The sequence below is a fragment of the Wyeomyia smithii genome, chromosome 3, assembly GCF_029784165.1.
Source record: "Wyeomyia smithii strain HCP4-BCI-WySm-NY-G18 chromosome 3, ASM2978416v1, whole genome shotgun sequence".
In the NCBI taxonomy this organism is placed as follows: Eukaryota; Metazoa; Arthropoda; class Insecta; order Diptera; family Culicidae; genus Wyeomyia; species Wyeomyia smithii.
This window is the reverse complement of record NC_073696.1, coordinates 220,044,493-220,056,466: the sequence shown is the minus strand read 5'-3', so window position 1 is coordinate 220,056,466 and position 11,974 is coordinate 220,044,493. Positions and strand designations below refer to the sequence as shown.

Sequence of the window (11,974 nt, the reverse complement as noted above, 5' to 3'; positions counted from 1 at the left end):
TCGATGAGGCTAAGCCTGCTGAGGTTGAGAAAGCAGTTTCACCAGTTGCTGATGAAACTAAAGAAATTGAAAAAGTAGAAGAAATTGAAGAAGTAGAAGAAATGACTGAGACCAAACTTGACGAAAAACAACTCGAGGCTAAGCCAGTTTCTCCTGTCGATGAGGCCAAGCCTGCTGAGGTTGAGAAAGCAGTTTCACCAGTTGCTGATGAAACTAAGGAAATTGAAGAGGTAGAAGAAATTTTGACTAAGACCAAACTAGACGTGACACAACTCGAGGCCAAGCCAGTTTCGCCTGTCGATGAGGCCAAGCCTGCTGAGGTTGAGGAAGCAGTTTCACCAGTTGCTGATGAAACTAAGGAAATTGAAGAGGTAGAAAAAATTGTGACTGAGACCAAACTAGACGTGAAACAACTCGAGGCCAAGCCAATTTCGCCAGTGGATGAGGCCAAGCCTGCTGAGGTTGAGAAAGCAGTTTCACCAGTTGCTGATGAAACTAAGGAAATTGAAGAGGTAGAAGAAATTGTAACTGAGACCAAACTTGACGAAAAACAACCAGAGGCCAAGCCAGTTTCGCCTGTCGCTGAGGCCAAGCCTGCTGAGGTTGAGAAGCCAGTTCCACCAGTTGCTGATGAAACTAAGGAAACTAAGGAAATTGAAGAGGTAGAAGAAATTGTTACTGAGACCAAACTTGACGAAAATCAACTTGAGGCCAAGCCAGTTTCGCCAGTCGATGAGGCTAAGCCTGCTGAGGTCGAGAAAGCAGTTTCACCAGTTGCTGATGAAACTAAGGAAATTGAAGAGGTAGAAGAAATTGTAACTGAGACCAAACTTGACGAAAAACAACCAGAGGCCAAGCCAGTTTCGCCTGTCGATGAGGCCAAGCCTGCTGAGGTTGAGAAAGCAGTTTCACCAGTTGCTGTTGAAATTAGGGAAATTGAAGAGGTAGAAGAAATTGTGACTGAGACCAAACTAGACGTGACACAACTCGAGGCCAAGCCAGTTTCGCCAGTCGATGAGGCCAAGCCTGCTGAGGTTGAGAAAGCAGTTTCACCAGTTGCTGATGAAACTAAGGAAATTGAAGAGGTAGAAGAAATTGTGCCTGAGACTAAACTTGACGTAAAACAACTCGAGGCCAAGCCAGTTTCGCCAGTCGATGAGGCCAAGCCTGCTGAGGTTGACAAAGCAGTTTCACCAGTTGCTGATGAAACTAAGGAAATTGAAGAGGTAGAAAAAATTGTGACTGAGACCAAACTAGACGTGAAACAACTCGAGGCCAAGCCAATTTCGCCAGTGGATGAGGCCAAGCCTGCTGAGGTTGAGAAAGCAGTTTCACCAGTTGCTGATGAAACTAAGGAAATTGAAGAGGTAGAAGAAATTGTAACTGAGACCAAACTTGACGAAAAACAACCAGAGGCCAAGCCAGTTTCGCCTGTCGCTGAGGCCAAGCCTGCTGAGGTTAAGAAAGCAATTTCACCAGTTGCTGATGAAACTAAGGAAACTAAGGAAATTGAAGAAGTAGAAGAAATTGTTACTGAGACTAAACTTGACAAAAAACAACTTGAGGCCAAGCCAGTTTCGCCAGTCGATGAGGCTAAGCCTGCTGAGGTTGAGAAAGCAGTTTCACCAGTTGCTGATAAAACTAAGGAAATTGAAGAGGTAGAAGAAATTGTGACTGAGACCAAACTAGACGTGACACAACTCGAGGCCAAGCCAGTTTCGCCAGTCGATGAGGCTAAGCCTGCTGAGGTTGAGAAAGCAGTTTCACCAGTTGCTGATGAAACTAAAGAAATTGAAGAAGTAGAAGAAATTGAAGAAGTAGAAGAAATTGAAGAAGTAGAAGAAGTAGAAGAAATGACTGAGACCAAACTTGACGAAAAACAACTCGAGGCTAAGCCAGTTACGCTTGTCGCTGAAGCCAAGCCTGCTGAGGTTGAGGAAGCAGTTTCACCAGTTGCTGATGAAACTAAGGAAATTGAAGAGGTAGAGGAAATTGTGACTGAGACCAAACTAGACGTGAAACAACTCGAGGCCAAGCCAGTTTCGCCAGTCGATGAGGCCAAGCCTGCTGAGGTTGAGGAGGCAGTTTCACCAGTTGCTGATGAAACTAAGGAAATTGAAGAGGTAGAAAAAATTGTGACTGAGACCAAACTAGACGTGAAACAACTCGAGGCCAAGCCAGTTTCGCCTGTCGATGAGGCCAAGCCTGCTGAGGTTGAGAAAGCAGTTTCACCAGTTGCTGATGAAACTAAAGAAATTGAAGAAGTAGAAGAAATTGAAGAAGTAGAAGAAATGCCTGAGACTAAACTTGACGAAAAACAACTCGAGGCTAAGGCAGTTCCTCCTGTCGATGAGGCCAAGCCTTCTGAGGTTGAGAAAGCAGTTTCACCAGTTGCTGATGAAACTAAGGAAATTGAAAAGCTAGAAGAAATTGTGACTGAGACCAAACTAGACGTGAAACAACTCGAGGCTAAGCCAGTTCCTCCTGTCGATGAGGCCAAGCCTGCTGAGGTTGAGAAAGCAGTTTCACCAGTTGCTGTTGAAACTAAGGAAATTGAAGAGGTAGAAGAAATTGTGCCTAAAACCAAACTAGACGTGACACAACTCGAGGCCAAGCCAGTTTCGCTAGTCGATGAGGCCAAGCCTGCTGAGGTTGAGAAAGCAGTTTCACCAGTTGCTGATGAAACTAAAGAAATTGAAGAAGTAGAAGTAATTGTTACTGAGACAAAACTTGACGAAAAGCAACTCCAGGCTAAGCCAGTTACGCCTGTCGCTGAGGCCAAGCCTGCTGAGGTTGAGAAGCCAGTTTCACCAGTTGCGGATGAAATTAAGGAAATTGAAGAGGTAGAAAAAATTGTGACTGAGACCAAACTGGACGTGAAACAACTCGAGGCCAAGCCAGTTTCGCCTGTCGATGAGGCCAAGCCTGCTGAGGTTGAGAAGCCAGTTTCACCAGTTGCTGATGAAACTAAGGAAATTGGAGAGGTAGAAAAAATTGTGACTGAGACCAAACTAGACGTGACACAACTCGAGGCCAAGCCAGTTTCGCCAGTCGATGAGGCCAAGCCTGCTGAGGTTGAGAAAGCAGTTTCACCAGTTGCTGATGAAACTAAAGAAATTGAAGAAGTAGAAGAAATTGAAGAGGTAGAAGAAATTGAAGAAGTAGAAGAAGTAGAAGAAATGACTGAGACTAAACTTGACGAAAAACAACTCGAGGCTAAGCCAGTTACGCCTGTCGATGAGGCCAAGCCTGCTGAGGTTGAGAAAGCAGTTTCACCAGTTGCTGATGAAACTAAAGAAATTGAAGAAGTAGAAGAAATTGAAGAAGTAGAAGAAATGACTGAGACCAAACTTGACGAAAAACAACTCAAGGCTAAGCCAGTTTCTCCTGTAGATGAGGCCAAGTCTGCTGAGGTTGAAAAAGCAGTTTCACCAGTTGCTGATGAAACTAAAGAAATTGAAGAGGTAGAAGAAATTGTGACTGAGACCAAACTAGACGTGACACAACTCGAGGCTAAGCCAGTTTCGCCAGTCGATGAGGCCAAGCCTGCTGAGGTTGAGAAAGCAGTTTCACCAGTTGCTGATGAAACTAAGGAAATTGAAGAGGTAGAAAAAATTGAGACCAAACTAGACGTGAAACAACTCGAGGCTAAGCCAGTTTCGCCTGTCGATGGGGCCACGCCTGCTGAGGTTGAGAAAGCAGTTTCACCAGTTGCTGATGAAACTAAGGAAATTGAAGAAGTAGAAGAAATTGTGACTGAGACCAAACTAGACGTGACACAACTCGAGGCCAAGCCAGTTTCGCCAGTCGATGAGGCCAAGCCTGCTGAGGTTGAGAAAGCAGTTTCACCAGTTGCTGATGAAACTAAAGAAATTGAAGAAGTAGAAGAAATTGTTACTGAGACCAAACTTGACGAAAAACAACTCGAGGCTAAGCCAGTTACGCTTGTCGCTGAAGCCAAGCCTGCTGAGGTTGAGGAAGCAGTTTCACCAGTTGCTGATGAAACTAAGGAAATTGAAGAGGTAGAAGAAATTGTGACTGAGACCAAACTAGACGTGAAACAACTCGAGGCCAAGCCAGTTTCGCCAGTCGATGAGGCCAAGCCTGCTGAGGTTGAGGAAGCAGTTTCACCAGTTGCTGATGAAACTAAGGAAATTGAAGAGGTAGAAAAAATTGTGACTGAGACCAAACTAGACGTGAAACAACTCGAGGCCGAGCCAGTTTCGCCTGTCGATGAGGCCAAGCCTGCTGAGGTTGAGAAAGCAGTTTCACCAGTTGCTGATGAAACTAAAGAAATTGAAGAAGTAGAAGAAATTGTTACTGAGACCAAACTTGACGAAAAACGACTCGAGGCTAAGCCAAATACGCCTATCGCTGAGGCCAAGCCTGCTGAGGTTGAGAAGCCAGTTTCACCAGTTGCTGATGAAACTAAGGAAATTGAAGAGGTAGAAAAAATTGTGACTGAGACCAAACTAGACGAAAAACAACTCGAGGCCAAGCCAGTTTCGCCTGTCGATGAGGCCAAGCCTGCTGAGGTTGACAGAGCAGTTTCACCAGTTGCTGATGAAACTAAGGACATTGAAGAAGTAGGAGAAATTGTGACTGAGACCAAACTTGACGAAAAACAACTCGAGGCCAAGTCAGTTACGCCAGTCGTTGAGGCCAAGCCTGCTGAGGTTGAGAAAGCAGTTTCACCAGTTGCTGATGAAACTCAGGAAATTAAAGAGGTAGAGGAAATTGTGACTGAGACCAAACAAGACGTGAAACAACTCGAGGCCAAGCCAGTTTCACCTGTCGCTGAGGCCAGGCCCGCTGAGGTTGAGAAAGCAGTTTCACCAGTTGCTGATGAAACTAAGGAAATTGAAGAAGTAGAAGAAATTTTGACTGATACTAAACATGACGTGACACAACTCGAGGCCAAGCCAGTTTCGCTAGTCGATGGGGCCAAGCCTGCTGAGGTTGAGAAAACGATTTCACCAGTTGCTGATGAAACTAAGGAAATTGAAGAGGTAGAAAAAATTGTTACTGAGACCAAACTAGACGTAACACAACTCGAGGCCAAGCCAGTTTCTCCTGTCGATGAGGCCAAGCCTGCTGAGGTTGAGAAAGCAGTTTCACCAGTTGCTGATGAAACTAAAGAAATTGAAGAAGTAGAAGAAATTGTGACTGAGACCAAACTTGACGAAAAACAACTCGAGGCTGAGCCAGTTACGCCTGTTGCTGAGGCCAAGCCTGCTGAGGTTGTGAAGTCAGTTTCACCAGTTGCTGATGAAACTAAAGAAATTGAAGAGGTAGAAAAAATTGTGACTGAGACCAAACTAGACGTGACACAACTCGAGGCCAAGTCAGTTTCGCCTGTCGATGAGGCCAAGCCTGCTGAGGTTGAGAAAGCAGTTTCACCAGTTGCTAATGAAACTAAGGAAATTGAAGAAGTAGAAGAAATTTTGACTGATACTAAACATGACGTGACACAACTCGAGGCCAAGCCAGTTTCGCCTGTCGATGAGGCCAAGCCTGCTGAGGTTGAGAAATCAGTTTCACCAGTTGCTGATGAAACTAAAGTAATTGAAGAAGTAGAAGAAATTGTTACTGACACCAAACTTGAAGAAAAACAACTCGGGGCTAAGCCAGTTACGCCTGTCGCTGAGGCCAAGCCTGCTGAGGTTGAGAAGCCAGTTTCACCAGTTGCTGATGAAACTAAGGAAATTGAAGAGGTAGAAAAAATTGTGACTGAGACCAAACTAGACGTGACACAATTCGAGGCTAAGCCAGTTTCGCCAGTCGATGAGGCCAAGCCTGCTGAGGTTGAGAAAGCAGTTTCGCCAGTTGCTGATGAAACTAAGGAAATTGAAGAGGTAGAAGAAATTGTGACTAAGACCAAACTAGACGTGAAACAACTCGAGGCCAAGCCAGTTTCGCCTGTCGATGAGGCTAAGCCTGCTGAGGTTGAGAAAGCAGTTTCACCAGTTGCTGATGAAACGAAGGAAATTGAAGAGGTAGAAGAAATTGTGACTGAGACCAAACTAGACGTGACACAACTCGAGGCCAAGCCAGTTTCGCCAGTCGACGGGGCCAAGCCTGCTGAGGTTGAGAAGCCAGTTTCACCAGTTGCTGATGAAACTAAGGAAATTGAAGAAGTAGGAGAAATTGTAACTGAGACCAAACTTGACGAAAAACAACTCAAAGCCAAGCCAGTTTCGCCTGTCGCTGAGGCCAAGCCTGCTGAGGTTGAGAAAGCAGTTTCACCAGTTGCTGATGAAACTAAGGACATTGAAGAGGTAGAAGAAATTGTTACTGAGGCCAAACTAGACGAAAAACAACTTGAGGCCAAGCCAGTTTCGCCAGTCGATGAGGCCAAGCCTGCTGAGGTTGAGAAAGCAGTTTCACCAGTTGCTGATGAAACTAAGGAAATTGAAGAGGTAGAAAAAATTGTGACTGAGACCAAACTAGATGTGAAACAACTCGAGGCCAAGCCAGTTTCGCCTGTCGATGAGGCCAAGCCTGCTGAGGTTGAGAAAGCAGTTTCGCCAGTTGCTGATGAAACTGAGGAAATTAAAGAGGTAGAAAAAATTGTGACTGAGACCAAACTAGACGTGAAACAACTCGAGGCCAAGCCAGTTTCGCCTGTCGATGAGGCCAAGCCTGCTGAGGTTGAGAAATCAGTTTCACCAGTTGCTGATGAAACGAAGGTAATTGAAGAAGTAGAAGAAATTGTTACTGACACCAAACTTGAAGAAAAACAACTCGGGGCTAAGCCAGTTACGCCTGTCGCTGAGGCCAAGCCTGCTGAGGTTGAGAAGCCAGTTTCACCAGTTGCTGATGAAACTAAGGAAATTGAAGAGGTAGAAAAAATTGTGACTGAGACCAAACTAGACGTGACACAACTCGAGGCTAAGCCAGTTTCGCCAGTCGATGAGGCCAAGCCTGCTGAGGTTGAGAAAGCAGTTTCGCCAGTTGCTGATGAAACTAAGGAAATTGAAGAGGTAGAAGAAATTGTGACTGAGACCAAACTAGACGTGAAACAACTCGAGACCAAGCCAGTTTCGCCAGTCGATGAGGCCAAGCCTGCTGAGGGTGAGAAAGCAGTTTCACCAGTTGCTGATGAAACCAAAGAAATTGAAGCAGTAGAAGAAATTGTTACTGAGACCAAACTTGACGAAAAACAACCAGAGGCTAAGCCAGTTTCTCCTGTCGATGAGGCCAAGCCTGCTGAGGTTGAGAAAGCAGTTTCACCAAATGCTGATGAAACCAAAGAAATTGAAGTAGTAGAAGAAATTGTGACTGAGACCAAACTTGACGAAAAACAACTCGAGGCCAAGCCAGTTTCGCCTGTCGATGAGGCCAAGCCTGCTGAGGTTGAGGAAGCAGTTTCACCAGTTGCTGATGAAACTAAGGAAATTGAAGAGGTAGAAAAAATTGTGACTGAGACCAAACTAGATGTGAAACAACTCGAGGCCAAGCCAGTTTCGCCTGTCGATGAGGCCAAGCCTGCTGAGGTTGAGAAAGCAGTTTCACCAGTTGCTGATGAAACTAAAGAAATTGAAGAAGTAGAAGAAATTGTTACTGAGACCAAACTTGACGAAAAACGACTCGAGGCTAAGCCAGTTTCGCCTATCGCTGAGGCCAAGCAAGCTGAGGTTGAGAAGCCAGTTTCACCAGTTGCTGATGAAACTAAGGAAATTGAAGAGGTAGAAAAAATTGTGACTGAGACCAAACTAGACGAAAAACAACTCGAGGCCAAGCCAGTTTCGCCTGTCGATAAGGCCAAGCCTGCTGAGGTTAACAGAGCAGTTTCACCAGTTGCTGATGAAACTAAGGACATTGAAGAAGTAGAAGAAATTGTGACTGAGACCAAACTTGACGAAAGACAACTCGAGGCCAAGACAGTTACGCCAGTCGTTGAGGCCAAGCCTGCTGAGGTTGAGAAAGCAGTTTCACCAGTTGCTGATGAAACTAAAGAAATTGAAGAGGTAGAAGAAATTGTGACTGAGACCAAACTTGACGAAAAACAACTCGAGGCTGAGCCAGTTACGCCTGTTGCTGAGGCCAAGCCTGCTGAGGTTGTGAAGCCAGTTTCACCAGTTGCTGATGAAACTAAGGAAATTGAAGAGGTAGAAAAAATTGTGACTGAGACCAAACTAGACGTGACACAACTCGAGGCCAAGTCAGTTTCGCCTGTCGATGAGGCCAAGCCTGCTGAGGTTGAGAAAGCAGTTTCAGCAGTTGCTGATGAAACTAAGGAAATTGAAGAGGTAGAAGAAATTGTGACTGAGACCAAACTAGACGTGACACAACTCGAGGCTAAGCCAGTTACGCCTGTCGCTGAGGCCAAGTCTGCTGAGGTTGAGAAGGCAGTTTCACCAGTTGCTGATGAAACTAAGGAAATTGAAGAGGTAGAAAAAATTTTTACTGAGACCAAACTAGACGTGACACAACTCGAGGCTAAGCCAGTTTCGCCAGTCGATGAGGCCAAGCCTGCTGAGGTTGAGAAAGCAGTTTCACCAGTTGCTGATGAAACTAAGGAAATTGAAGAGGTAGAAGAAATTGTTACTGAAACCAAACTTGACGAAAAACAACTCGAGGCTAAGCCAGTTTCTTCTGTCGATGAGGCCAAGCCTGCTGAGGTTAAGAAAGCAGTTTCACCAGTTGCTGATGAAACCAAAGAAATTGAAGTAGTAGAAGAAATTGTTACTGAGACCAAACTTGACGAAAAACAACTCGAGGCCAAGCCAGTTTCGCCTGTCGATGAGGCCAAGCCTGCTGAGGTTGAGGAAGCAGTTTCACCAGTTGCTGATGAAACTAAGGAAATTGGAGAGGTAGAAAAAATTGTGACTGAGACCAAACTAGACGTGAAACAACTCGAGGCCAAGCCAGTTTCGCCTGTCGATGAGGCCAAGCCTGCTGAGGTTGAGAAGCCAGTTTTACCAGTTGCTGATGAAACTAAGGAAATTGGAGAGGTAGAAAAAATTGTGACTGAGACCAAACTAGACGTGACACAACTCGAGGCCAAGCCAGTTTCGCCAGTCGATGAGGCCAAGCCTGCTGAGGTTGAGAAAGCAGTTTCACCAGTTGCTGATGAAACTAAAGAAATTGAAGAAGTAGAAGAAATTGAAGAGGTAGATGAAATTGAAGAAGTAGAAGAAGTAGAAGAAATGACTGAGACTAAACTTGACGAAAAACAACTCGAGGCTAAGCCAGTTACGCCTGTCGATGAGGCCAAGCCTGCTGAGGTTGAGAAAGCAGTTTCACCAGTTGCTGATGAAACTAAAGAAATTGAAGAAGTAGAAGAAATTGAAGAAGTAGAAGAAATGACTGAGACCAAACTTGACGAAAAACAACTCAAGGCTAAGCCAGTTTCTCCTGTAGATGAGGCCAAGCCTGCTGAGGTTGAAAAAGCAGTTTCACCAGTTGCTGATGAAACTAAAGAAATTGAAGAGGTAGAAGAAATTGTGACTGAGACCAAACTAGACGTGACACAACTCGAGGCTAAGCCAGTTTCGCCAGTCGATGAGGCCAAGCCTGCTGAGGTTGAGAAAGCAGTTTCACCAGTTGCTGATGAAACTAAGGAAATTGAAGAGGTAGAAAAAATTGAGACCAAACTAGACGTGAAACAACTCGAGGCTAAGCCAGTTTCGCCTGTCGATGGGGCCACGCCTGCTGAGGTTGAGAAAGCAGTTTCACCAGTTGCTGATGAAACTAAGGAAATTGAAGAAGTAGAAGAAATTGTAACTGAGACCAAACTAGACGTGACACAACTCGAGGCCAAGCCAGTTTCGCCAGTCGATGAGGCCAAGCCTGCTGAGGTTGAGAAAGCAGTTTCACCAGTTGCTGATGAAACTAAAGAAATTGAAGAAGTAGAAGAAATTGTTACTGAGACCAAACTTGACGAAAAACAACTCGAGGCTAAGCCAGTTACGCTTGTCGCTGAAGCCAAGCCTGCTGAGGTTGAGGAAGCAGTTTCACCAGTTGCTGATGAAACTAAGGAAATTGAAGAGGTAGAAGAAATTGTGACTGAGACCAAACTAGACGTGAAACAACTCGAGGCCAAGCCAGTTTCGCCAGTCGATGAGGCCAAGCCTGCTGAGGTTGAGAAAGCAGTTTCACCAGTTGCTGATGAAACTAAAGAAATTGAAGAAGTAGAAAAAATTGTGACTGAGACCAAACTTAACGAAAAACAACTCGAGGCCAAGCCAGTTTCGCCTGTCGATGAGGCCAAGCCTGCTGAGGTTGAGGAAGCAGTTTCACCAGTTGCTGATGAAACTAAGGAAATTGAAGAGGTAGAAAAAATTGTGACTGAGACCAAACTAGACGTGAAACAACTCGAGGCCGAGCCAGTTTCGCCTGTCGATGAGGCCAAGCCTGCTGAGGTTGAGAAAGCAGTTTCACCAGTTGCTGATGAAACTAAAGAAATTGAAGAAGTAGAAGAAATTGTTACTGAGACCAAACTTGACGAAAAACGACTCGAGGCTAAGCCAAATACGCCTATCGCTGAGGCCAAGCCTGCTGAGGTTGAGAAGCCAGTTTCACCAGTTGCTGATGAAACTAAGGAAATTGAAGAGGTAGAAAAAATTGTGACTGAGACCAAACTAGACGAAAAACAACTCGAGGCCAAGCCAGTTTCGCCTGTCGATGAGGCCAAGCCTGCTGAGGTTGACAGAGCAGTTTCACCAGTTGCTGATGAAACTAAGGACATTGAAGAAGTAGAAGAAATTGTGACTGAGACCAAACTTGACGAAAAACAACTCGAGGCCAAGTCAGTTACGCCAGTCGTTGAGGCCAAGCCTGCTGAGGTTGAGAAAGCAGTTTCACCAGTTGCTGATGAAACTCAGGAAATTAAAGAGGTAGAGGAAATTGTGACTGAGACCAAACAAGACGTGAAACAACTCGAGGCCAAGCCAGTTTCACCTGTCGCTGAGGCCAGGCCCGCTGAGGTTGAGAAAGCAGTTTCACCAGTTGCTGATGAAACTAAGGAAATTGAAGAAGTAGAAGAAATTTTGACTGATACTAAACATGACGTGACACAACTCGAGGCCAAGCCAGTTTCGCCAGTCGATGGGGCCAAGCCTGCTGAGGTTGAGAAAACGATTTCACCAGTTGCTGATGAAACTAAGGAAATTGAAGAGGTAGAAAAAATTGTTACTGAGACCAAACTAGACGTAACACAACTCGAGGCCAAGCCAGTTTCTCCTGTCGATGAGGCCAAGCCTGCTGAGGTTGAGAAAGCAGTTTCACCAGTTGCTGATGAAACTAAAGAAATTGAAGAAGTAGAAGAAATTGTGACTGAGACCAAACTTGACGAAAAACAACTCGAGGCTGAGCCAGTTACGCCTGTTGCTGAGGCCAAGCCTGCTGAGGTTGTGAAGTCAGTTTCACCAGTTGCTGATGAAACTAAGGAAATTGAAGAGGTAGAAAAAATTGTGACTGAGACCAAACTAGACGTGACACAACTCGAGGCCAAGTCAGTTTCGCCTGTCGATGAGGCCAAGCCTGCTGAGGTTGAGAAAGCAGTTTCACCAGTTGCTAATGAAACTAAGGAAATTGAAGAAGTAGAAGAAATTTTGACTGATACTAAACATGACGTGACACAACTCGAGGCCAAGCCAGTTTCGCCTGTCGATGAGGCCAAGCCTGCTGAGGTTGAGAAATCAGTTTCACCAGTTGCTGATGAAACTAAAGTAATTGAAGAAGTAGAAGAAATTGTTACTGACACCAAACTTGAAGAAAAACAACTCGGGGCTAAGCCAGCTACGCCTGTCGCTGAGGCCAAGCCTGCTGAGGTTGAGAAGCCAGTTTCACCAGTTGCTGATGAAACTAAGGAAATTGAAGAGGTAGAAAAAATTGTGACTGAGACCAAACTAGACGTGACACAACTCGAGGCTAAGCCAGTTTCGCCAGTCGATGAGGCCAAGCCTGCTGAGGTTGAGAAAGCAGTTTCGCCAGTTGCTGATGAAACTAAGGAAATTGAAGAGGTAGA

General features: G+C 45.2%; 1 protein-coding gene across 1 annotated transcript; it reads left to right on the top strand.

Annotated features, from left to right (window-relative positions):
• The first annotated feature begins 1,277 nt into the window (after window positions 1-1,277).
• On the top strand, window positions 1,278-10,930 carry LOC129729070 (neurofilament heavy polypeptide-like). The gene is made up of 5 exons (XM_055687551.1): window positions 1,278-3,757; window positions 4,172-5,240; window positions 6,690-6,983; window positions 8,394-8,957; window positions 10,922-10,930. The coding sequence occupies exons 1-5, from the start codon at window positions 1,854-1,856 to the stop codon at window positions 10,928-10,930; spliced, it is 3,840 nt and encodes a 1,279-aa protein (XP_055543526.1). The 5' UTR covers window positions 1,278-1,853.
• The last annotated feature ends 1,044 nt before the right edge of the window (window positions 10,931-11,974 follow it).